Source organism: Mustela nivalis (assembly GCF_964662115.1).
Source record: "Mustela nivalis genome assembly, chromosome: 18".
Taxonomy (NCBI): Eukaryota; Metazoa; Chordata; class Mammalia; order Carnivora; family Mustelidae; genus Mustela; species Mustela nivalis.
In genome coordinates this window covers 17,745,116-17,767,308 of record NC_139037.1, presented here as the reverse complement: position 1 = coordinate 17,767,308, position 22,193 = coordinate 17,745,116, and the positions used below count along the sequence as shown (strand labels likewise).

The 22,193-nt window shown below is 43.7% G+C and overlaps 1 protein-coding gene across 4 annotated transcripts in view; it reads left to right on the top strand.

Annotated features, from left to right (window-relative positions):
• CTCF (CCCTC-binding factor) overlaps positions 1-21,287 on the top strand; it is a 57,467-nt gene extending 36,180 nt beyond the window's left edge. For 2 of the 4 annotated variants that reach the window (XM_082711916.1, XM_082711915.1), the window contains 8 exons: positions 5,488-5,621; positions 7,222-7,342; positions 8,270-8,419; positions 12,474-12,634; positions 13,157-13,339; positions 13,967-14,102; positions 18,434-18,595; positions 19,805-21,287. In XM_082711916.1, coding sequence (XP_082568042.1) covers positions 5,488-5,621; positions 7,222-7,342; positions 8,270-8,419; positions 12,474-12,634; positions 13,157-13,339; positions 13,967-14,102; positions 18,434-18,595; positions 19,805-19,983 — 1,226 coding nt within the window. In that variant the 3' untranslated portion in view covers positions 19,984-21,287. Of the gene's footprint in view, positions 1-5,487; positions 5,622-7,221; positions 7,343-8,269; positions 8,420-12,473; positions 12,635-13,156; positions 13,340-13,966; positions 14,103-18,433; positions 18,596-19,798 lie in introns of all 4 variants that reach the window. The other 2 variants (XM_082711913.1, XM_082711914.1) reach the window with 1 other exon arrangement.
• Positions 21,288-22,193: the final 906 nt, after the last annotated feature.

The window sequence follows — 22,193 nt, the reverse complement described above, 5'->3', positions numbered from 1 at the left end:
GCAGGGGAAGCGTGGCAGGCAGAGAGGGTAAAGGGAGAAGTGGTCTCCCAGCTGTGCAGGGAGCCCGATGTGGGGCTCGATCCCCGGACCTTGGAATCATGACTTGAGCCGAAGGCAGATGCTTAATGGACTGAGCCACCCAGGTGCCCCTGTGCTTTAATTTTCTATATTAGCATCATGTTGGCTACGGTCAGATCCCAGGAGTCACTAAAGTGGAGGGACTGCTGGAGCTCTCTTTAGGTTCTCTTCTGGGTTCTTTGCTCTTTGAGTATTGGCATTTGCTACTAGTGTTAATAGAAACTTATCTCGCACAGTCTTGATGCAGAGTAGCTCTCCTCTCTCCACATTCTCCACTTAACACAGCTCTTGTTTTTGATTTGATGGGCTGGTAGTCTACTGAGCATGACCAAGTTAAGTTTGACCTGTAAGCAATGGGTGCATTAGTATATTCTTTGCTAATACGATCTGGTCCCTTTTCATTATTTCTCTGCTTTCTAGTCAAGACACTTGATAAAATACTTCATTTGGTAGTTGGAAGACACTATGAAAGGGCATGTAACTAGGTAAAAGCGTTTGGGGCCACATAATAGTACTTCCTAAAATGGGAGTGCTTGATGTGGCCACAGTGTGTCATGGTCTAGTCCTCAGGTTTGAAAATAAGAATGTGGTCCGTTTAGTCACTCAGAGCTCTTTCGGCAGAACTTATTCATACTAATCGAACTCTAAAGGGTCAGATGCAATCAGAAAATCAATTTCTGGGCCCCTTGGTGGCTCAGTTGGTTAAGCGACTGCCTGTGGCTCAGGTCATGATCCTGGACTCCCAGGATTGAGTCCCACATCAGGCTCCCTGCTTGGCAGGGAGTCTTCTCCTTCTAACCCTCGCCCTTCTCATGCTCTCTTTCCCTCTCTCATGCTCATGCGCGCTCTCGCTCGCTCGCTCGCTCTCTCTTTTCTTTTCTTTTCTTTTTTTTTTTTTTTAAGAAAATCAGTTTCTGATGAGGAATACACCTTTTCATTTTCTGAATGTGGTTATATTGCATGTTAGGGGACACCCTTGACTATATCAGTAAGATGTCATGATTGAAGGGTGACTTGGTGAGCCTGGACCCTGAGCAGAGGGACACAAGCAATCATGTGGTGCAACCCAATGAAAATCTCTGTTGTACAGCAGTGTCTGCTGCTTTCCCAATTGCCATGCTTATATCTACCAGTAGCAGGCTTCTTTCTGTCCCCTAGATAGTACTAGGTAAGTAAACATTAGAAATTTTTGTTGGTTTTCAGTACAGTTTATCCTAACAGAAATGGACCCTGCTTTCCTTCTCGTTAATTGTTGTTTTTTTTTTTTTTTTAAAGATTTTATTTATTTATTTGACAGAGAGAGATCACAAGCAGGCAGAGAGGCAGGCAGAGAGAGAGAGAGAGAGGAGGAGGAAGCAGGCTCCCTGCTGAGCAGAGAGCCAGATGCAGGACTCGATCCCAGGACCCTGAGATCATGACCTGAGCCGAAGCAGCGGCTTAACCCACTGAGCCACCCAGGCGCCCTAATTGTTGTTTTATTTAACTCTCTGTACTGCCAAACTCTTTTTTAAAGACAAGAACTCTGTCTTTCACTCCTACATCCCCAGTGATAATAAAAAAGCAAACTGAGCAAATGAACATTCCTTGAAATTTCTTAGTTACTATCATACTTTAGTCATACTTCCCACTTGAGGGGTCTCTCAATCTCAGAATGCTTTCCACGGATGGCTGGTCCCGTTCATTACATTGTGACTTTCTAATTCTGTTTTCAGAGGTAGCCTTCCTTTGATTTTGGTGTTCGGAGTTACTTTGTTGTCATCCCTTACCTGCAGTGCACAATTAAAGCTGGTCCGTGGTTTTTGAGTAATTGTGTATGAAAACAGCACTGTGTTCTGCTGTTAGCTTATCTCCTTATTGTCGTCATTACCTGCGCCTATTTCCAATGCTCTGTTTAGAATGTAAAGTGACTAGGGACTCCTGGGTGGCTCAGTTGGTTAAGCAGCTGCTTTCGGCTAAGGTCATGATCTCAGCGTCCTGGGATCGAGTCCCACATCGGGCTCCTTGCTCAACAGGGAGCCTGCTTCTCCCTCTGCCTCTGTCTGCCATTCTGTCTGCCTGTGCTCGCTCTCTCCCCCTCTCTCTCTCTCTGATAAGTAAATAAAATCTTTAAAAAAAAAAAAAAAAAGAATGTAAAGTGACTAGAGAAGATCCACTAATGTAATCAGTCACTTATACTGTGGGGCTGCTGTGTGAGGAAGACCTACTAAAAACAGTAAGATTCCTTCAGTAAAAGGGGAAAGGAAAAAAAGTATATTATTTGTTTGTAAAAATGTTTAAATGTTCCATGAATTGACATTCAGATCACAGAATATTAGAAATGGAGGTTTGAAAGAGATCTGTTAAGGGGTACCTGGCTGGCTCAGTCAGTAGAGCATGCAGCTCTTGATCTCAGGGTTATAAGTTGAAGCCCCACATTAGGTGTAGAGATTATTTTTTTGAAAACGGTAATCTTGGGGCACCTGGGTGGCTCAGTGGGTTAAGCCTTTGTCTTTGGCTTAGGTAGTGATCTCGGGGTCCTGGGATCAAGCCCCCAGTCGGGCTCTCTTCTCAGCCAGGAGCCTGCTTCCCCCATTCTCTCTGCCTGCCACTCTGCCTACTTGTGATCTCTCTCTCTCTGTGTCAAATAAATAGAATCTTAAAAAATAATAATAAAAATGGTAATCTTGGGTGCCTGGGTGGCTCAGTGGATTAAAGCCTCTGCCTTCAGCTCAGGTCATGATCCCAGGGTACTGGGATCAAGCCTCCCATCAGGCTCCCCTGCTTCCTCCTCCCTCCCTCTCTCTCTCTCTGCATGCCTCTCTGCCTACTTGTGATCTCAGTCTGTCAAATAAATAAACAAAATCTTTAAAAATAAAATAAAAACGGTAATTTTGGGGGGCACCCGGGTTGCTCAGTTGATTAAGTGTCCAACTCTTGATTTCAGCCCAGGTCATGATCTCAGAGATGTGGGATCAAGCCTGAAGAGTTGAGCTCTGCGCTCAGCAGGGGAGTCTGCCTGTCCCTCTCTGCCTGCTCTTTCCCTGCTTGCACTCCTCCCCCTCCCATAAATAAATAAAATCTTTTTTGAAAAAAGGGTGATCACATAAAAGGCAGTACTACTTTGTAAAGCCTGTGATAAATTTCTGGAATTATCAAAATAAATTTATATAGAAAACAAGCTATTACATTTGGGTTTTGGTTTTTTGGTGGGTTTTTTTGGTTTTTCTTTGGAAAAAATAGTATCAGAATATGGACAGCCTAATGTCCCTATATGTACGGTCATAATACAGTAGGATTTGATGTGCAAAAGCATCTTGGGTCAAATAACTTTTTAAAAATATTTTTAACATTTAGTTCTTTTTCTTTTCTTTTTTTTTTTTTTTAAGATTTATGTATTATTTTTGACAGATCACAGGTAAGCAGAGAGAGAGGGAGCTTAGGGTGGGGCTCAGTCCCAGGACACTGAGATCATGACCTGAGCGAAAGGCAGATGCTTAACTATCTGAGCCACTCAGGCACCCCAACATTTAGTTCTTTGTCTGAAATTTATTTTCACCTATGCTGAACTATGTTTATTTCCCAGTCTGCTATATCTTCTATTACATTCCTGCTGCAATATATTGCTGAATCTCTTTAAGTCAAATAACTCTTAATTCTGTGATCTCTACTTGACAGAACATTGAGGTTTAAGATACTGGTTTTTTTTTTTTAATATTTATTTATTTATTTATTTATTTGAGGGAGAGTGTGCACATCAGCAAGGGTCTGGGTAGGGGCAGAAGTAGAAAATCTTGGGGCACCTGGGTGGCTCAGTGTGTTAAAGCCTCTGCCTTCAGCTCAGGTCATGATCCCAGGGTACTGGGATCAAGCACTGCATCGAGCCCTCTGCTCAGCAGGGAGCCTGCTTCCTCCTCTCTCTCTGCCTGCCTCTCTGCCTACTTGTGATCTCTGTCTGTCAAATAAATAAATAATTAAGATAGATAGATAAAAGAAGAAGAAGAAGCAGTAGAAAATCTCAAGCAGACTCCCTAGTAAGCATGGAACCCTATGTAGGGCTCCATCTCACGACCCTGAGATCATGACTAGAGCCAATATCAAGAGTCAGATGCTCGGGGTGCCTGGGTGGCTCAGTGGGTTAAAGCCTCTGCCTTCAGCTCAGGTCATGATCCCAGGGTACTGGGATCAAGCACTGCATCGAGCCCTCTGCTCAGCAGGGAGCCTGCTTCCTCCTCTCTCTCTGCCTGCCTTTCTGCCTACTTGTGATCTCTGTCAAATAAATAAAATCTTAATTTAAAAAAAAAACATGTGTATTTAAAAAAAGATGCTCAACCTGCCTAGCCACCCAGGTGTCCCAAGGTGCTCTATATTTTTTTAATCAAGAGTTTAAATCAGGGGGGCGCCTGGGTGGCTCAGTGGGTTAAGCCGCTGCCTTCGGCTCAGGTCATGATCTCAGGGTCCTGGGATCGAGGCCCGCATCGGGCTCTCTGCTCAGCAGGGAGCCTGCTTCCCTTCCTCTCTCTCTGCCTGCCTCTCTGCCTACTTGTAATTTCTGTCTGTCAAATAAAATAAATAAAATCTTAAAAAAAAAAAAAAAAGTTTAAATCAGGTACGTGGGTGGCTCAGTTGGAAAAAGCATGTGCCTTGGGCTCAGGTTATGATCCCAGGGTCCTAGGATTGAGCCCTGACTGCCCCCCCCCCCGCCCGCCATCCAGTACCCTGCTCAGCAGGGGAGTCGGCTTCCCTCTCTCCCTCTGTCCCTTTCCCTGCTTGTGCACACGTTCACACGTTTTCTCTCTCTCTCTCTCTCACTCTCTTTCTCAAACAAATAAAACCTTGCTAAAAAACAAAAAAAGAGGGTGCCTGGGTGGCTCAGTGGGTTAAGCCACTGCCTTCGGCTCAGGTCATGATCTCAGGGTCCTGGGATCAAGTCCCGCATCTCTGCTCAGCAGGGAGCCTGCTTCCCTCTCTCTCTCTGTCTTCCTCTCTGTCTGCTTGTGATCTTTCTCTGTCAAATAAATAAATAAAATCTTAAAAAAACAAAATTTTGAAACAGACTTTTGGTCCAGAGTGATCAGAATTCATAAACTAGGGATAAAAATGATTTTGGTTTTTGGCCAGCAAATGAACTCACAAGTATAGGTAATATGCTCCATGAAGGACAGGTCTTTCAATATCACTACAGTGGTCTCTGGCCAACTGAGTGGAGTTTAATAGTAATTCTTGCCACGAGTATTTTTAAAAAAGCAGTGGGCGGGGGGGGGGGCAGATTTTTGTATTCAATTGACTTGTTGCTTTGGAGTTACTCTCAGGCTAGTGCAAGTTTATTGAGATGACCAGGGTTCAGCCTCATGCTGCAGTTCCATCAGACATTGAACTGTCATTAACGATGCCCTTGATCTTTTCTTCCTATTATAATCCCCTTTTCTCTAGGTACTCGTCCTCACAAGTGCCCAGACTGTGACATGGCCTTTGTGACTAGTGGAGAATTGGTGCGGCATCGTCGTTATAAACACACCCATGAGAAGCCATTTAAGTGTTCCATGTGCGATTACGCCAGTGTAGAAGTGAGTGTTGAGCAACTTGTTGGTTCTTCTCTTAAGACCATGATTCCAGTATTAGGATAAAAACTACTCATACTGACTTAAGATGACATAGAAAATCTTATGAAATTATTAACTCTCCCACTCCCCTTCCCTGCCACCCAAAATACTAAAACTGTAATGAATGTGAAAGATTTACCCATTTTAAAAAACACTTGTACCACATGTTATCATAGGTAAGGTGTATGAAACATTAAAGAAACAAATAACTGTACCCAGCGCATTTAAAAATGGAAAATTTGGGGACACCTGTTTGGCTCAGTCGGTTAGGTGTCCAGCCCTTGATCTCAGCTCAGGTTCTCAATCTCATAGTTGTAAGTTGAGGCCTGGCATTGGAGCCTACTTTGGGGGGAAAAAAAAGGAAAAGAAAATGTTACCTCCTTTACTAAATGAGGCTATATCGTTATCAAAACTGGGTAAGAATGCTACCAAAAAGGAAAGGGTATCTTATTCTCACAGAAAACTAAAACTAAATCAAATTATTCACCAAATTTAATAATATATTTAAAAAATAAATGATTACTAAATAGAAGATATCTAAAATACAAGGAGAGTTGAACATCAGAACATTATTGGTGTGTGCTACATTGAGAGGTTAAAGAGAAACCATGTGATCTTTCCTACAGATTACTGAAAAACTATAAAATTTAGTGTTCGTTACTGTTTAAAGTCCTAGCAATTTAAGAGTAGAAGAAAATGGCTTTACTCTAAACCAGAAACCCGCAGTCAATCCTTTCCAGTTAACTTAAGCATTGGGAGTATGCCCATTAAAATTTGGAACAAGACCAGGTGCCTGGCTGGCTCATTCAGAAGAGCATCCAACTCTTGACCTCAGGGTTGTAAGCCCCACATTAGGTATAAGATTACTTAAAAATAAGTAAATAATCAAAATTTGCAACAAAACATTTGTTCTTATCTTTATTGCTTCAACATTGTCATTGTATTGGAAATCCCAGCTAAATAAGAAATGAATTATACATGGTAAAACAAAACTAACGTATTGCAGATATACTTGCTTATCCCAAAAAATCCAAGAGTATCAGCTGAAAAAAAAATTTAGAGCAGTAAGAGTTCATTTGGGTGGCCAGATACAAGACAAATACACAGAAGCCAGTAACTTACCTTTATGATAGATAGCAGGAAACTGGCTCACATTCTAATAGCAATAAAATTATTTAGGGATAAAATATATCTGATACCTGTGTATCTGGAAGGAAAGTGATCTGTAGATAAGCATGGATTACTTCAGCTCTTACAGAGAATTTCAGATCTATACAAAAGCAGAAAATGTATATAGAAATAGACAAAATAGAGTAATACACCCCCATGAATCTCTCACCCAGCTTGAATAGTTACTAATAACCAATCTTGAGTCATCTATGCCCTATCCATTTATTTACCCTCTTTGGATTATAAGGATTTGAGAAATAAAAGTTACAAATAAGGAGGAAGAAATATTATATTTTAGACCTTTTCTGTATTCTGAACTTCAGTGCCCAGAAGCAAAGCTTTTGTGCCTAACCCATAGCATTCACATTACAGTCGATGTGCTTTCATGTTTCAGGTCAGCAAATTGAAACGTCACATTCGCTCTCATACTGGGGAGCGTCCGTTCCAGTGCAGCTTGTGCAGTTATGCCAGCAGGGACACATACAAGCTGAAAAGGCACATGAGAACTCATTCAGGTAGGACATCTCTCCTTGTATTAATGAGCTGCTTTTCATTGGATCCCATGGGACCCTGTAAACCACCTCACACCCCTGTTGCTCATCAGAATGGGAGCTGGCATAAAAATAATGGAATTGACAAATGCTTCTCTGGCATATCTTCTGAATTCATTGTTCTGAATATACACTGGAGAATGGGAAGTTTCACTCTTATAAGAAGTCTGGGTCGATTACCTAACCCAGCTCGTTCAGTTTTCCCCATACTGTATTTTCCAAAAAAAGAAAAATTTGTAGGGATACCTGGCTGGCTCAGTTGGTTGAGTGTGCACCTCTTGATCTCAGGGTCATGAATCCAAGCCCCATGTGGGATGTAAAGATAACTGAAAAAGAACAACTTGCAGGTCCTCCTGTTGTACCATCTCCTGTCCCCCGAAGACAGGAGTTTCTCTCTTTGTCTCTCTGTCTGTCTGTCTGTCTCTCTCTCTCTCTCTCTCATGTGAGTGACTTTGGTGGAGCTGGTGGAGCAGAGCTAGCAGGAGCAGTTTAGGACTTGATTGTCATCTCTCAAGAACCGCTATGAGCCCAGCCTGAGGCTTGGGCTAGCTGGGTAACACCTGAGGATTCTCTCTAGCTTAGCTTTTCTCCCACCTGATTGCAGCTGAATTACCACCTGAATTACCCTCCAATTAAATGGTGGTGCTCGGGGTACTTGGGTGGTTCAGTGTGTTAAAGCCTCTGCCTTCGGCTTAGGTCATGATTCCAGGGTCCTGGGATTGAGCCCTGCATCAGGCTCTCTGCTCAGCAGGGAGCCTGCTTCCCTTCCTCTCTTTCTGCCTGCCTCTCTGCCTACTTGTGATCTGTGTCTGTCAAATGAATAAATAAAATCTTAAAAAAAATGATGGTGCTCATTTCATCTAATTTATTCATTCTGTATTTCCTTTTAAGGGGAAAAACCTTATGAATGTTATATTTGTCATGCTCGGTTTACCCAAAGTGGTACCATGAAGATGCACATTTTACAGAAGCACACAGAAAATGTGGCCAAATTTCACTGTCCCCACTGTGACACCGTCATAGCCCGAAAAAGTGATTTGGGTAAGTAAATTAGCTGGTGGCAAATGAAAAAGTAATTTTGACTATTTGTGAAAATAGGAAGATCATAAATAACTTCCTTTTCTGAATTATTTAAGTTTTGTATAGGTGAATGGCCTTCCACTTACTAATAGCCATTGCTTACTATCTGTCTTTATCTTCCTTCTCTCACTGCAGTCAGCTGACAAGATTCTTTCCTGAAGATAGGTCATTTATAAATTAAAAGGAGCTGTAATGAGAGGAAACAGTAAACCTTTAATTAGTAACCCTCACTGGTAATGTTCAGATCTCCAGTAGGGAAGTGACATAGTATGATTCAAACTAAGGTCTGTCCATTTCATTTTTCTCAGAACATAAGTACTTTCCTAAGTAATTAGACTTTTTTATTGGTTGGATGATAACTGTATTTCTGTGCATAATTAAACTACAGCTTATACAGAGACAGAATTTATCAGTAGAAATTGTAGTTGGGCCCATAAAGGTATGGTCTCCTGGATGTCTTCCTTTGTTTTTCCTACTTAAGAGATAAAAATATTTCCCCAGTCTGTTCTCTATCCAAAATGTATTGCTTCATGAATATTATTCTTTTCCCCTTGAATATTATTCTTACAAACATTTTTAGGGGCATCTGGGTGGCTCAGTTGGTTGGGCATCTGCATTCAGCTCAGGTCATGATGCCAGGGGTTCTGGGATTGAGCTCCGTGTTCCCCCCCTCCACGGGGAGCCTTCTTCCCCCTCTCCCCCTGCCTGTGCTCTCTATCTCTGTCAAATAAATAAAAAATTTAAAAAGAAATTTATATTTAGGTAAATTGTTGTACTTTACCAAACGTCTTTTATTACTTTGTTTTACCTTTTTAACCCATTTGATGTTCACAGCAACCATATGAATTGACCAAACCATATGTATTTTAGCTGAGTAAAGCTATGCAGTTTAGCTGGTGTCTTAAAACATTGTCATATTAATGTGACCATACTGAACAAAATGCAGCTAGCATACACTTTTTAAAGGTGTAATTTTATTTATTTATGTTAACATTTGATACACATTTTTAAGATGAAACCATGAGTTTGAAGCAGAGGACTTTAGGCTCCATATGAGACCTATAGGTCACTTGTTCATCCTACCCTGCTATTGAGAGGACTTTGTTAGAAAGATTTAAGAGGCACTGTCCTCTGATAAATGAATTTTACTGTTCTTATGGTACAGAAGCCTAAAATCTAAGTAATATCTCATGGCAGTGTTTCTGAGCTATTAGGCCACTGTTTGGATTATTTAAGTTTTTAAAATTATTCAGTTGTATGATACAGATAGATATCTTGGACATTCTGTACCTTTATGATGCCCTTTAGGCCCTACATAATGAGGAACTTAATTGCTTAGGAGCTGTCAGATAATAGTTATCTCCCAAAGAAGTTTGTGTTTCCTCTTTAAAGGAAGTCTGATTTCACACTAATACGCTGTAATTAAAATCTATCACTTTGTGACACAGGAAAGCATGGGCTTTGGAGACTGACCTACTAGAGTCAAGATTCACCCCCAAATACTGCTCTAAGTCTCTCTCTCTCTCTCTCTCTCTTTTTTTTTTTTTTTTAATTCAACTGATTTTTTTAGGAAAAGTAACTGCCTTACACGGTTGCTACAATTATTTAGTAAGAACACATGGAAGAAAGTCTTTCACTGTTAGGTCTTTATCATAGGACCAGAAGGGGAAGTTGAAGCTTTTTAAAAGTTACTTGAGGGGCACCTGCGTGGCCCATTTGGTTAAGCGACTGCCTTTGGCTCGGGTCGTGATTCTGGGGTCCTGGGATCGAGCCCCACATTGGACTCCCTGCTTAGCAGAGAACCTGCTTCTGTCTCTCCCTCTTCCTGCTGCTCTGCTTACTTGTGCTCTCTTGTTCTCTCTCTGTCAAATGAATAAATAAAATAAAATTTTATTAAAAAAGGTTACTTGAAATAATACATGCATGTATAAAAGGCTTTCATATAATCGTGTGTAGAGAATAAAAAAGAAAAGCCTTCCCTCATTTCCGTTCCCCAGTATTGGCCCCCTTTGAGTCTGATATGATGTGACTTTGAGTGAAGCAGATTGGTAGCAGCATAAATCCATGATCTCAAATGCAGCTGAGCTGTCATTGTTTCTGGGCAGTCCAGCTGTTTGTCCCTGTCAGGTGTGCTCCCATTTTCTTTAGTGAGTTCATTCATTCCTTCATTCCACAGATGTATAGGTCCCTGCTATGTGGGAGACACCGTGAGACGGTTCAGAGTTGGGTGAATCATTTGTACTTTCTTGAAACCTCTGATCTTTCCTCCCCTTTTTCCTCCGCCTCCTTGGTCTCAGTAAGTGGCCTGTTTTCCTACTTCATAAGGAAAGTTAAGGCAACAGACTGAAACTCCCAAATTTCGGTTATCAAACTTAACAAACCTATCTGCATTCATCCTTTCTTTGCCCATTTGCTACAAGACACTTGGCCTCACTCTTCTTATTTGTGGCTGTTACCTGCCTTTGCCTTGATCCTACTCTCGTCTTCTCTCGAGCTTTCATACTGTCATGGACTGTCTCTTTACCTTGACGTTCACACTTCGTTTTCTAGATCTTTCCCTTCGACTCTAAACATGTTTACATTTCTCCTATTTTATTTTATTTTTTTTTTAAGATTTCATTTATTTATTTTACAGAGAGAGATCACAAATAGGCAGAGAGACAGACAGAGAGATGAGGAGAAGCAGGCTCCCTGCTGAGCAGAGAGCCCAATGCGGGACTCGATCCCAGGCCCCTGGGATCATGACCTGAGCCGAAGGCAGAGGCTTAACCCACTGAGCCACCCAGGCGTCCCTACATTTCTCCTATTTTAAAGAAAGTCTTCCTTGTCTAGGTTTGATTTTTTTTTTTTTAAGTCTTTAATTTTTCCTGTTAAAACCTAATTTGGAGGGCGCCTGCATGGCTCAGTGGGTTAGGGCCTCTGCCTTTGGCTCAGGTCATGATCTCAGGGTTCTGGGATCAAGCCCCACATCGGGTTCTCTGCTTAGTGGGGAGCCTGCTTCCTCCTCTCTCTCTGCCTGCCTCTCTGCTTACCTGTGATCTCTCTCTATCAAATAAATAAATAAAATCGTTAAAAAAAACATAATTTGGAAAGTTGGAAATTTTTGTACATGGAAACTTCGATTCCTAGTTTTTCACTTATTTTTTTGTGTTAAGAACACTTAAGGGGCGCCTGGATGGCTCAGTGGGTTAAGCCTCTGCCTTCAGCGCAGGTCATGATCTCAGGGTCCTGGGATCGAGCCCCACACTGGGCTCTCAGCGGGCAGCTTGCTTCCCTCTCTCTCTGTCTGCCTCTCTGCCTCCTTGTGATCTCTGTCTGTCAAATAAATAAATAAAAAATCTTAAAACAAAACACATTCTTCCCTTGGCTTCTGTGGCACTATAGCCTGTTGGCTTTTTTCTCTGACTGTTCTTTCCTAGTTGTCTCTTATTTTAACCCCCTTTCCTTCCACTGGCCTTATCTGTTAGCTTTCTTAAAGTGTGACCTGTACTCTTCTTTCTCTTTTTGCCTTAGTGATTTCGTGAGATCCTGTGGTCTAATTCAAATCCCAACAGCTCCAGTTCCTACTCTAAATCTCTCATTTGAGCTAGGCTTATCTAGCCTTTGCCATTCCTGGTTGCTCTCGTTGGCATTTCAGATTTAACGTGTTCAAAACCGAAGGTCTAAAACCCCCCTGGCCCCAGCTGCTTGCTCAGTTTTCAAAGCCAGAAACCTGGAGGCCATCTCTGGCAGCCACCTTCTTTCTTGTTCTGTAGTCAGTGAATAAATCCCGGTGATGCTGCTTTTTGGGTCTCTCATCAGTTTGTCCTGCTCCTTCCAGGCCACCATCTTCTCTCACCTGTCCTGTTTCCATATCTTAACCAGTCTTTCCGCCTCTCTTTTTGCCTTTTAATTCACTTTTAGGACAGCAGCCAGAGTAATGATTTTAAGAAGCAAAGAAGGACGGATTATTAATTTATTGAGGTACTTGTTTGTTGTTTTCACAAGTTAGACTGGGCTTTGTGTTCACTTTCAGGTGTCCACTTGCGAAAGCAGCATTCCTACATCGAGCAAGGCAAGAAATGTCGATACTGCGATGCTGTGTTTCATGAGCGCTATGCCCTCATCCAGCATCAGAAGTCCCACAAGAACGAGAAGCGCTTTAAGTGTGACCAGTGTGATTACGCTTGCAGACAGGTAGAGACCTTCATAGTTAAAAAGCAGTTGATTCCTTATTAGTGTCAGATATCAGAGGGTTTTAGATTCCGTATATGGTAACTGTTTTTAAGAATGGCAGTTTTCAAACTGATTTGTGCGGAATATCACCAAAGGTCTCACTCCTCGATTTTATCACCTCAGTCTCCAGCTGATGTTTTATTCAGGCACAGCTTACCTCTCCCTCATGCAGACTACTGGCTGCTTTCTCAGAACTGGAGGAAATAAGTCCAGGACCTGAGAGAAGGGAAGAATATGGTCTTGGGGCTTAGGGGTGAGCTCTAGACAAGCAGCCCAGCAGGACGGAGCCTGTCTGTACCCTGGGATTTAAGGAAGCAGTTTTGCACCCCAGTAAGATAACTTCGTCCTCTGAACAAGCACTTTTGAGCCCAGACCTTCGGAGACAGAGGCCTGTCTACCGTACGCGTGCAGATGGCGGCTGGGGTGGCAGCCCCGTGACGGGCTCTGAGGCCTCCCCCCGCACACGCACCTGCTGTCTTTCAGGAGAGGCACATGATCATGCACAAGCGCACGCACACCGGGGAGAAGCCTTACGCCTGCAGCCACTGCGACAAGACCTTCCGCCAGAAACAGCTCCTCGACATGCACTTCAAACGCTATCATGACCCCAACTTTGTCCCTGCGGCCTTTGTCTGTTCGAAGTGTGGGAAGACCTTTACACGCCGGGTGAGAGTCAGAACTTCACTTCCCTTATCAGGGTTCTTAATGGCATGTTCTCGATCTTCCACTGCAAAGCAGGGCAGTTTTTTCCATTGAGGTTATAAGCACAGAGATGCCTTCCCATTTGGAAAGGGCCACTCGTCCCTACCTCAAGGTTGTCTGTACATGTGTGAACCCTCTGCTGAAGCGGAGGGTTGGGGGGACTCATTATCTGGATAGGTCTTTCTTGGGTCTTCCCTTGGGGCCATGTTAGTCAGGTCTGCGCAGGACAGGGAGCTGACCGGTCCTCCTGTGCTCCTCGCGCCTGAAGGCTGCTGAGAGGACCCAGCCCCTCCTCTTTTGAAGGACTCTCTTTCCTCCCTCTCTCTTTGTCTTTCTGTCTCCCTCCTTTCTCTCTCCCTCTGTCCCCCCCCCCCTTCCTTCCTTCGTTCTCTCTCCCTCTTCCAGATGGAGACCATTTCCCTTGAAATAAGGAGAGCATGTTCAGGATGTGCTTATTAGCACATACTAGAACATTCAGACTCATCACAAATACCCGATATTTTTATTTTATTAAACTAAAGTAAGAGAACTTCTAATTTCTGATACCAGTTTTTTTAGTAACATGAACGAAGATTTTGTTTCTTCCGTTAGAATACCATGGCAAGACATGCTGACAATTGTGCTGGTCCAGATGGTGTAGAAGGGGAAAATGGAGGGGAAACAAAGAAGAGTAAACGTGGTAGAAAAAGAAAGATGCGTTCCAAAAAAGAAGACTCCTCTGACAGTGGTGAGTAACTTATTTCTTGATTTAGTCACGTGGTAGATTTGGGTGCCCAGTTGCCAGTATGTTGATACATGGATGTGCTGGGATAGAGAGGCCAATCCCTCTTCCTTCCTTTATAACGTCTAGTCTCCCTAATGTCCCTTATATATTTACAGCAGCAGCTAGTTTGTTTCTTGGGCAAGTTTTGTGGAGTTTTTTTTTCCCTTCTGATATTCCATTGCTTGATAATACCTTATATGTTCAGTTCAGTCAAAGCCAGAGCAAAATCAGTAGCTCGACTCCCATTTACTCAGATTAGTGATATTCTAAGGCCAGCAGAGTTCCTTTTCTGTGTTGGTAACTTTTACATTTAGGAAGCTGGTCTAGATTTGAGCAGTGAATCTAATGGACATGAAGAAGGTTTCTTAAGCATCTTGACCAACTTCTTGTTTGACTGCCTGTGTCAGCCTAGCCTTGAGATGTATTGATCAAACCCCTGAAGGTCAGCCTCTCTCTTCCTACCTTAATCTCTCCATTAAATAATGTAACACCTTGCCTATTTTCCTACCATTGATGGCGGTTTGGCTTCTAGTCACGAAATCCAGGCAGAAGGCGTGCTTTAGGCGCTGGACTCATGAAGAGGGAGAACAGGAGTGTCGATAGCAGAGAGCCACATTTGATTGTACGCGCTCATCTCGTGGTTTTAGGCTCTGTGAAGTGGATGCTTGGGCTGCTGGCCAAGTAGTTGAGAAGGCACATCTGTGGCTAAAGATGTAAGCTTTTTATGGTGAAAGATGTATGTGGAGAGGTTTTGTTTTGGGGAATACACTTCCCCAGAAGCACCATCAGATGGGAGAAATTCAAGATCGTGTCTTATGTGTTTCCACGGTCTTCATTTTGTCTTGTATTGCTTGTTAGTAATCATGGAGAGGAATTAAGATTTTTGGAGATTGAAAATGTTTGAAAACGTCATTCTGTCCATTGATTTTTATCTAAAACTTGCTCATGAAAACACAAGGTTATATTTAGGTCTGTAACAAGATCCCTTCTAGTTTTAGTTTTTTGTTTAATAAAACCTTTCTGTTCAGAATTTTTACTTTTTCTGGGAGAATATTCAATCAGTAAGTATGAGAGTAATTTATTTTTTGCTGCCTTTTCTAGAAAATCTAATTTAAGCGTTCTCTTCATCACTAGGTTTTCAGTAAACATGCCTCCTTTAAAGTGTTGGTTTACTTCACTTTTTAAAAGCACACTGTTCTCTGCTGGGGCGCCTGGGTGGCTCAGTCAGTTAAGCTTCTGCCTTTGGCTCAGGTTATGATCTCAGGGTCCTGGGATCAAGCCCTGCTTCTCCCGCTCCTTCTGCCTCTCCTTCCTGCTCGCGTACACACACGTGTGTGCTCTGTCTTCTCAAATAAATAATCTTTTAAAAAAAGAAAGTATACAAAGTATTCTCTACTGAGAATCTTTGTGGGATCCTTTGGCTAAGAACTTAATGAGTGGGGACGCCTGGGTGGCTCAGTCAGTTGAGCATCCAGCTCTTGGGGTGTGCTCTCGGTTGGGGTCATGAAATCAAGCCACGCATCAAGCTCCATGCTCAGCAGGGCATCTGCTTGGGATTTTCTCCCTCTCCCTCTCTCCCTCACCTCGCTTGTGTGCACTCTCTCTTGCTCACTCACTCTTGCTCGAAAATAAATCTTAAGAACAAAACAAAACAAAAAAATCACAGACCCCAAGTACCACCAGAGATCCACAAGTAACCTTGAGCCTGGAGGATTTCTGGGTGCTTCTAGTTGCAGAGCTTCCTGCTGCCACAGATGTTGGCTCTTCGCCTTCTGGCTTATGGTACCACCTTGTTCACGTCTGTGGTTCCTCTCCCAGTAAGATCAGCCTCACTCCCCAGTGATGCCTCACCAGAGCATCTTCCAGCAGAAGACTTTACTGGTGGTTGCCGACAGATGCTGCAGCTCCTTTTGTCTTACACATTGCTGTCTTGCAGGGCATGGTTTGGTTCTGCGTCTTGTACATAGTGTTTTTTTATCCCCCCAGAAAGTCTGGGCTGTCCACCCCGCTGCTGATTAAGGCCACACAGTCACATTTGTCCTCTCCCGGAAGTTCTGCCTATTGGCCATTTGCAGAGGTTGGCCAGCAGAATCTACTGCTATTTTCAAGGACTTTTGCCAACATCTCTCCAAGCCAATAAGCCTTTGACCCTATAAACCTTCTTTGTGTTTTTTGCTTTTTAGGCATTGGGCCAACTTGGGCAATAGGGGGCTTGAATAAGATCTACAGGGAAGTGTCTCATCTTGTTCTTGACACGCTGCCACATACCAGTGTGTTCCCCACGTTTTCACTTAGGATTTGACAAATAAGGCATTTTGTCCTGAAGATGAGGCATTTACTCCCAGCTGTCTAGATGTCAGTGTCTGGTCCTAGAGAAAGATGGCAATAACCTGCACTTCTCAGAGGCAGGCAGGGAGGATAATTCGTGCGCAGAGGCAAGGGGCTGGGGTGGCAGAACAGCCCCAGGCCGGAGGCAGGAGCTTGAGTTCTGCCTGCTGTAGTTTAGGTGCCTTCCAAATCACTTAGCTTCTCACTTTTTCTATTAAAATGAGGGTAGCACCTCTTCTTATTAAAGGAAGTAATGAGGGGCACCTGGGTGGCTCGGTGGGTTAAAGCCTCTGCCTTAGGCAGGTCATGATCCCAGGGTCCTGGGATAGAGCCCCGTATCGGGCTCTCTGCTCAGCGGGGAGCCTGCTTCAAATCTTTAAAAAAAAAAAGGAAGTTACGAAGGCAAGATGGAATAATGGAGAATGTTAGAACTGTGACACATGGTACAAACAATCTGTGTCTGTCTAGTGGAGTCTCCTTTCCAGAGCATGAAGGACCTGCGCTACAGCTCAATCCTTTCCGTCTTCAAATCACTAGTAAGCAGGTTGGGAGTGCTTTGGAGATTATGTAAGGAAACTGAGGTTCACTGTGGTCTTTGTCCCAGGTCACACCCAGTAAGGGATTCAGAGCTCCTCGTCAATGTTCTTTACACAGTAGTCCCCTCAGCTTTTATCTGATGATGGCATCAGGGAGAAAATTAGGGAGTTAAGAATGACCCATTGAATCTGGCATAGCTGAGAATTAAGTTAAAAAACTTGGACTTAAAAAACCATGAAGGGGCGCCTGAGTGGCTCAGTTGAGTGTCTGACTCGATTTTGGCTCATGTCATGATCTCAGGGTCATGGGATTGGGCCCCACATAAGGCTCCATGCTCAGAGTTTGCTTAAGGATTCTGTCTCCCTCTCCCTCTGCTCGCCCCCCCCCCACCATTGTCTGTCTGTCTGTCTGTCTGTCTCTCAAAATAAATCTTTCTTTTTTTTTTTAATCAGTCATAGTTCTAGAAGAACTCTTGATGCCCATCCTAGTAATAGGACTTCACAGCGCAGTAGAAATTTTATGTTGCGCGTGCACACACACATAAACACGCACATTTTCTGCCTACTCAGAGACCAGCAAGAGCACATCTTCAAGGGTCCATCTGAGGCTTAGTACCCTGCTTTATTGTTGCATAATAGATTGAGGGAATAAATGTTTTCAACTTAAACACTGTGGTATTACTATATATCTGGCATGTGATGGAATTGCCTCTGAAGAATTTGAAACTGAGGGGCGCCTGGGTGGCTCAGTGGGTTAAAGCCTCTGCCTTCAGCTCAGGTCATGATCCCAGCGTCCTGGGATCGAGCCCCACATTGGGCTCTCTGCTCAGCAGGGAGCCTGCTTTCTCCTCTCTCTCTCTGCCTGCCTCTCTGCCTACTTGTGATCTCTGTCTGTCAAATAAATAAATAAAATCTTCTAAAAAAAATTTGAAACTGAATATTCTGATGTTTAAAGCTAGAAGAAAAAACTAATATCCAATCCACATAAAGTAGGAATAATAGTCTTCAAGTTGATTTGTGTATTAATTCTAGCACAATACCAGTTTACTTTGTCAATGTTGATAGCAAAAATTCTAGCAAAAGCATTTTTTTTTTTTTAAGATTTTATTTATTTATTTGACAGAGAGATCACAAGTAGGCAGAGAGGCAGGCAGAGAGAGAAGGGGAAGCAGGCTTCCCAATGGGCAGAGAGCCTGATGTGGGGCTTGATCCCAGGACCCTGAGATCATGACCTGAGCTGAAGGCAGAGTCTTAACCCACTGAGCCAACCCGGTGCCCCTAGCAAAAGCATTTTTAAATGGACTTTTATTGATGAAAATAAATACGTGACTAGACTTAATAGAATGTGTGATTTTGTGTGTGTCATATTTTTCTTCCACCATACTTCTCCCTGCCCCCCATCCCTACCTATTACTCCGATTTCATGAGAAGAAAATGCTGAGCCAGACCTGGATGACAATGAGGATGAGGAAGAACCTGCTGTGGAAATTGAACCCGAGCCAGAGCCTCAGCCTGTGACCCCAGCCCCACCACCTGCCAAAAAGCGGAGAGGACGCCCCCCTGGCAGAACCAACCAGCCCAAACAGAGCCAGCGTAAGTTACTTGTCTCCACTTAGTAGGCTGAAGGCTGGCATCCGTTCCCAGCATGTGGAGGAGCCAGACGGGTCCTTGTTTTGGGAGATGATGGGAACTAAGCCATGAGAACAAGTTAAGGTCACACCAGGAACAAACTGTCAGGAAGCAATTATTTAGTTTTTACGGGAAACACATGAGGAAGACCCTAGAAACCTGTTACGCTTCAGTGAGAAGTCCAGAGTGAAAGGGTACTCCTGTTCTGCAAGATGGGTACTTCTAATGTAGGAGGGTTTTGCAAAACAAAGTCCCACTCAGCTGGCAGAATTGATATGGTAATGAATGTAAAAGAGCCAGATTTTAAAGGATGAAAGATAGAGCAGTTTCTGTGCTGAGACTGATCCTCCTGAGAAATCCAGGTCTAGGGATTCAAGTGTTGGCCTTCTGACTCCGGAGAAGACACAGCGGAGGTGTTCACCCTCTACCTCACACCACAAATGGCGGTGGGCAGCGGTCCTGTCTTGGACACGGCCCTTGTGACAGCAGCAGGCTCTAGAGGACTGGAGTCTGTTCTGTTCTCTGTTGCTGTGGATATCCTGAAAGCTGGCAGGCAGGGTTTTTTCTTTAACAAATACAAGACTTGGTCTGATGTTTGTTATTTTTTTTTTAATGTACTCCCCGAGCCCTGTGTGTAGATGTCGGTTTGGGGTGGGGGAGGTTGACTGTAGATCCTGGGAGCCATTTTGCCTCCACACCCTTGAATGAAAACACTGGCGGAGGCCCTGGGTATGGGAGACTTGAGGATCGGAAATGGATGTTCCTGCTGTCAGTGGTGCACCTCCAGCAGCCCTGGATCACAGGCATTGTGAGGTGGTCTTGGTCACATCCGGCCTGCATCTCTGGCCTGTCTCATAACTAGCGCGCTTTCTGACCTGAAGGAAAACTAAGGCTTTTAGTATGGCATTTAGGGGGCATATGAACACAAATGTCAGCATTTTGTTCTTCAATAGTCAGTATTGGGGCTTTACAAATGGCCATATTTTAGGTCATTGAGTCTTTTTTAATGACTTTCGCTAAGTCATTAGCGAAATTAGCATTAGCACTATCCTTGCTAAGGCTTTCCTGCATTGCTGACATCCGTTTAGTGTCAAGTCTGACAGGAACCTTTGCAGTCGTCAGGGGCTATAATGGAGCGTTTGTTTTGTCCGTGCTCTTTCTTGCCAGCAACAGCCATCATCCAAGTGGAAGACCAGAATACAGGTGCAATTGAGAACATTATAGTTGAAGTCAAAAAGGAGCCAGACGCGGAGCCCGTGGAGGGGGAGGAAGAGGAGGCCCAGCCAGCTGCCACAGACGCCCCCAACGGAGACCTCACGCCCGAGATGATCCTCAGCATGATGGACCGGTGATGGCGGGGCCGTGCTCATCACCAGGACTGCTCTGGGCTGTGTTTCAACGGCCCGCATCTTAATTTTTTTCCCTTCTTTCTTCTTTTGGCTTTGGGAAAAGCATCATTTTACACCATTTTACCAAACATACTGAGAACTAAAACTTCAAGGATGATGTTAGAAAAATGTGATTTTACTAGAACTTGCTGTTTGATGTTAGCAAATCATGGAATGTTCTGAGTCCCCGAGGGTTTACTGTGGAGTGCTGAGGACAGTGTTGATGCCTAACTGGTTTTCTTAGATGGAAACAGAGACATTGAACCTTCTCTCTCACTATGGTAAACCACTCCAGAATGGCCACCGGGTTTTCCAGAGTTCTAGGTCTTCTTCCCAGGAGAGTTTTTAATTGTAAATGCAGACTTGGGAACGACTTACACTTTTAAACTGGTTTTTGCTTCTGCTTCTCCCTGACTCCCTTTGCTCGGAGCCAGCTGCACACCAGTAGTACGGCATGCTGCGGTCGGTGTCTGTCCTGAAGGCTTTGCCTCTTTCTTGGCAAAGTTTCTGGTATGGTCAAGCTTGTAAATAACTTTTTTTACATTTTAATCTTTTCCATTAATTAAGAGATTGAAAAGAAGTGCAGTGTAAGAAAACCCAGCATTTTAATTACTTGCAAATTAAGTTACCACAGACTCTGTCGTGTGTAAATGTTGACAAGGAATTGGATCACAATCATGTAGCAGAACGGCACTGAGACTGCTGCCCGCTAGTGACGGACGCCCACACGGAAGATCGCGATTGCCAGCCCGTGGAGCCAGCATTTGAACCTTGTACAATTAACTTTCAGTTATGATTTCCCATCTACATTTTCTTTGCTCTGTTTGTAGCTGAATTTTGTGTTTTATTACTCCTCTGTTCAAGCAGAAGGGTGATTATGAGTGGGTCACAGCAGCCCAGAAAAGTTCACTAGGTCAGTAATTTAAACTTTGGATCTGCAAAACAAAATAATAATGTGAAACAAAACCAACTAAAAAGTGATTCTTGCACATGAACTGTCACACGTTTGAAATGTGTTTTTTAGAGAGCCTCAGTCTTGCTGATTTCAAACACTTTTCTCTTCTGTGTATTGCTTTTAAAAGAGCCATCAGTTAGCTATCAGACTCTAGGTTGATGCATTTTGTACTTAGCTGTACTGTGTGATATTTTTCATTATTTTAGGACGCCAACATGAGACCTGTAATAAAATATGTAATGGGGTTGAAAGCTGGGGAGGAGGATCTACTGCTGTACAGCTAATAAATCATAACGGATTAACAAGTGCTCCAGACACTTCGTCATGTGTGATCTCTGCCTGCTGAGGGCCCTGCAGGTCCACATGCGTGGCCTCAGGTCGTGGTTGCCGTTGAGAGGTGAACTCTGTTCCCAGGACGGCCACTTCCTCTCCGGCACTTCCAAAATGATCTTGGCAAGTGAGTGAATCCTGCCGCAGGTTTTAACTCCCCAGAGGTGTGTATGAGTAGCAAGGTATGGGTGGAAAGGCGCTAAGCCTCCGTGATCCACCTTAGGAGTGGGTCCCTGCGGCAGAGGGTGACCACAGAGATTAGAGAAGAAGGGGGCTCAGGGAAGTTCTGTCCTCTGGATCTCAGCGCAGTGAGGGCTGAGATCAGTACCTTGAGTTCTGCCAGGTGCAGGACAATAGAAGCTGGGCCCATTTTGCCCTAGAGAAGGTCGTTTAGAGGGGAGACAGGCTGCAGGGAGGTTCCTAGGGAGCATAGCTTGTGAGCAAGCCCACGGGAGGCATGATGGAAAGGGAATTGGAATGGGAGGTTGATGCATTTGTGAAACTTCTTGCTGCTGGCCATTTCTGGGCAGATAGCTTTGGCAAACCCATTTTGGGTAAAAGCTTTAGCCACTAATTCTAGGGCTTTTTAACCAGAATTCTGAATTAGTGGTTTTCAGTGAGAAGTAACAAAAGGTAAGGTGTGTGTGACCTTTGGCTGTTTGTACTTTCCACATAGTCCCTTCTCCCAGGAAAACGGGTCTGAGGCCTCAAGACTCAGAACCTGGCGGTCAGCTCCTTGGACCCAGTGTTAGTGGCCTGAGGCTGCCTGGGGTCTTTGCCTCAGGCGTGGGCCAGCCCCTGTGGGGGCCACAGTACCCCTATCAGTGTTTCAGTGGCCATATAATTTAATAAAATTTTTGGTGTTTATAATCTGCAGAACAGTGTGATC